The 3,018-nt window shown below is 42.4% G+C and overlaps 1 protein-coding gene across 1 annotated transcript; it reads right to left on the bottom strand.

Annotated features, from left to right (window-relative positions):
* Positions 1 to 1,079: 1,079 nt before the first annotated feature.
* On the bottom strand, positions 1,080 to 2,261 carry LOC110097699 (galactolipase DONGLE, chloroplastic-like). The gene has a single exon (XM_020824230.1). It carries the CDS (start codon positions 2,259 to 2,261, stop codon positions 1,080 to 1,082), a length of 1,182 nt encoding a protein of 393 aa, XP_020679889.1.
* Between the last annotated feature and the right edge of the window lie 757 nt (positions 2,262 to 3,018).

The raw sequence follows: 3,018 nt of genomic DNA on the forward strand, positions 1-3,018 counted from the left end.
CTAGATTTTAGAGCATGAGTTTTAGATTCAAAACACAAGGTAGCAAAGAAAGAAGCAAAAATAGTAGAAAAATAAAGCTGCAATAAGATTTTGATCACTGACTCTGAGCATCCATGTGGAATATTATAATTTTTTAGAAATTTGACTGGTTTCCGGTAACAAGGTGTTTTTGTGGGCTAGAAGTCGAATCATCCAAGAATCCTTCAAAGCCATTTGCCTTGATAAGTTTGATAATGTTTTTAAAGCCAAGTGGGATCATTATCAGCAAGAAGATGTGTTTGAACGTGGCTTTTGATGTTGGACATGTGAAATTTAAGCTAAGAAGGGATGTACGTGTATCTCATGTATTTTGAAAACAGAGATTGAATCAGCGGTTGGGAAGTTCATGGAGAAAACTGGCGAGTTAACCATGAAAACAAGAAACGATAAGACATATTCCAGACAGAGATTAGAAAAGATGGACGTATAATAGGCCATGCAAAAGTGGTGAAACAGTTCCTGTAATACAATATTGAAATACACAAGCACATGCATAGTATAAACAAAAAGCGAAATAATAGAAACAAAAAGGAACTTAATCTCTTCTATTCAATTAGTATTATGGGTTATATTTTGCAGGCATAAACTGCTCTGCACAGTGAACATATTATATAGAAAAATACAGAACATGTCAGCATCGTGCATGCACGCAGCAACTGTAAAGAAAATAGCACCCTGCAGAATTTGTTATAATGGAGTTGAGTTGTTATCAATAGATGATGAAGATAGAATTGCATATGAAGCGGCAGAAAATAATTATTTTGATTACATAACAGCATATGGATATCATCTATCGGAAATTACCACAATCTCATTTACGCATTTTGCTGCAGTTGTCAGTAACGCTCACCCCATATAAACTTATAAAGCACAATGATAATAGAGCTATGAATGGTTAATTAGTTGATAGTTCAATCTATATATTTATCAAGTACAATATGTATCGCTGAGCCTCAACTATAGGAAGTTCTCCCCCATGGCATCCTTAATACTGCCAAGGCACCGACGACTCATCAAATTCTGCGACGAGAAAAAATCTCTCACTTACAAAAAATATCAACACTTTGCTTCTTCGCTTTCTTTCTGTTAGCACACTTGAGCCATCCAATATACGCGTTAAGATCATGCACGCATGCAGGGTTCTTCATCTTAAAGAAATCAAGTGCTAATTCAACTCCCACGTGCGCGTAGCACGAGCAGCTGCTTATCCATGGAAGCTCTAGTTTTTCATTGAAGAATACACCAGGCATTTTCGTCACAGGGTCATTTACGTTCACCACCCTCAACACCTTCACCCCTAGCTCCTCGCACCGGGTTCTGAAGCCCCAGTTCCCGACCCGCGGGCCACCGTACGAGTAAACCGTGATGGGTACTTCACGACCTGACTTGGTATTGTTCAGACCCAGCTCCGCAATGTCATATCCGAGCAGCAGCGCGAGCGAGCTCCCCATGCTGTGACCCGCCAATGTAATGCTCACTTCCTTCTCATCTTTGTATTTGGATACAATCCTAGATATCTCGGAGAGGAGCTGCTGGCGGCAGCTCCCGCTGTTGAAGCGACAGGTGCTATCGTCGGATGTGTAGAGGCTGAGGAAGCCTGACTCGACCTTGACATCGGGCCGCGGATTGTGCGGGTCAAGCCGGGCAGGGGTGAGGCAACTCATTAAGTTTGTGATCCACTCCATGTTAGTGACGGTTCCGCGGAAGGAAACGAGGATGTCTCGGCGGCCGAGACGGGACGATGCATCGTCGGCGGAGACTGCGACGTAGCCGATCCAGCGGCTGCCGCGGGTGCCGAACTGGCTGGGGATGGTGATATCCGGAGTGGCATAGATGTATTTGGTGATTTTGTAACCTGCTGAGGGCATGCCTACATCGCAGAGCATTGTGGATTTGCCATGCTTACAGTTTAGGTAGCGTTTGGAAGTAGGATCGAGGTCGAAGGCTTTGTAGCAGGCATTGACGAGTTCGGCGTAGCGGACGATTTCACGACCGAGGAGAGGGTGGAGGGGTTGGATGAGGTGTTCCCAGTTGTTGCGGCCCTGGATGTCACGCCACCGTGTGGCGACTTCTAGCGGCAGCGAAGGGGATGGATTCGGGTCAGTGGCGATCGCTTCGTGGGACCTGGCAGCGCAGGTTACGATAAGCGGGCGTGTGCGACGCAGTGCCCGGCTGCGGCCTGAGAAGAAAGAGGGGTAAGGCAAAGCAATGCCTGCGGACATGATAGTTTGCTTAAACTTTTTCTTTTTTAAGGTTTAGGGTATCTTGTATTGTTTTAGGGTTTAGGTCAATTGGCAATGAAGGATAAGAGCAGGAGAGAGGAGAGTGAGAGGGAATGGGTAATGGAGGCGCGCGCCTAAATGAGCTGATTTGGATGTGTGGTGGGGATCACAGCATATTGAGAGCATGAAAAGTGAGGGTTTGACTCTACATTTTGAGAATGATGTTGTGCAATAGTGATATGCTTCTTCAACATTGCTTTGGCCAGTTCGGGAATTGCGTTTTTTGCATTGGGTATAAATGGTCGGTCGCGCTTATTATAACTTAATAGGGAGTACGGCCGGTGCAGTTGAATTTATTATATTATTATTTTATTCATATTTTTTTTATAAATTTCCCTCAAAAAAACTTTTTTTTTTTTCTGAACTAACGGGCACGCAATTAAATCTAAAAGTTAAAACTATACGATTTATATAATCTGATAGGTTCTACGAAAATATGTACTTTTATTAGATCTGATGTTAAAAGATTTAAATATCTGAGTTTTTTTTTAAGAACATTTAGATCAATTAAAATAAATTCATACATATATCACATATGTCAGATTCAAACATAAAATATCTTAGTTGATAGTTAAAACTTTCAACCAACAGATCAAGATGTGCTGCATCTAAGTTAACTTTGAAGCAGTTAAAGAATAGTATCCTTAGACACACACATCGAAGTTATGGAGATTCTCTATCACAGGGATGAACACGG

This window comes from Dendrobium catenatum, unplaced genomic scaffold (assembly GCF_001605985.2).
Source record: "Dendrobium catenatum unplaced genomic scaffold, ASM160598v2 fragScaff_scaffold_669, whole genome shotgun sequence".
NCBI lineage: Eukaryota > Viridiplantae > Streptophyta > Magnoliopsida > Asparagales > Orchidaceae > Dendrobium > Dendrobium catenatum.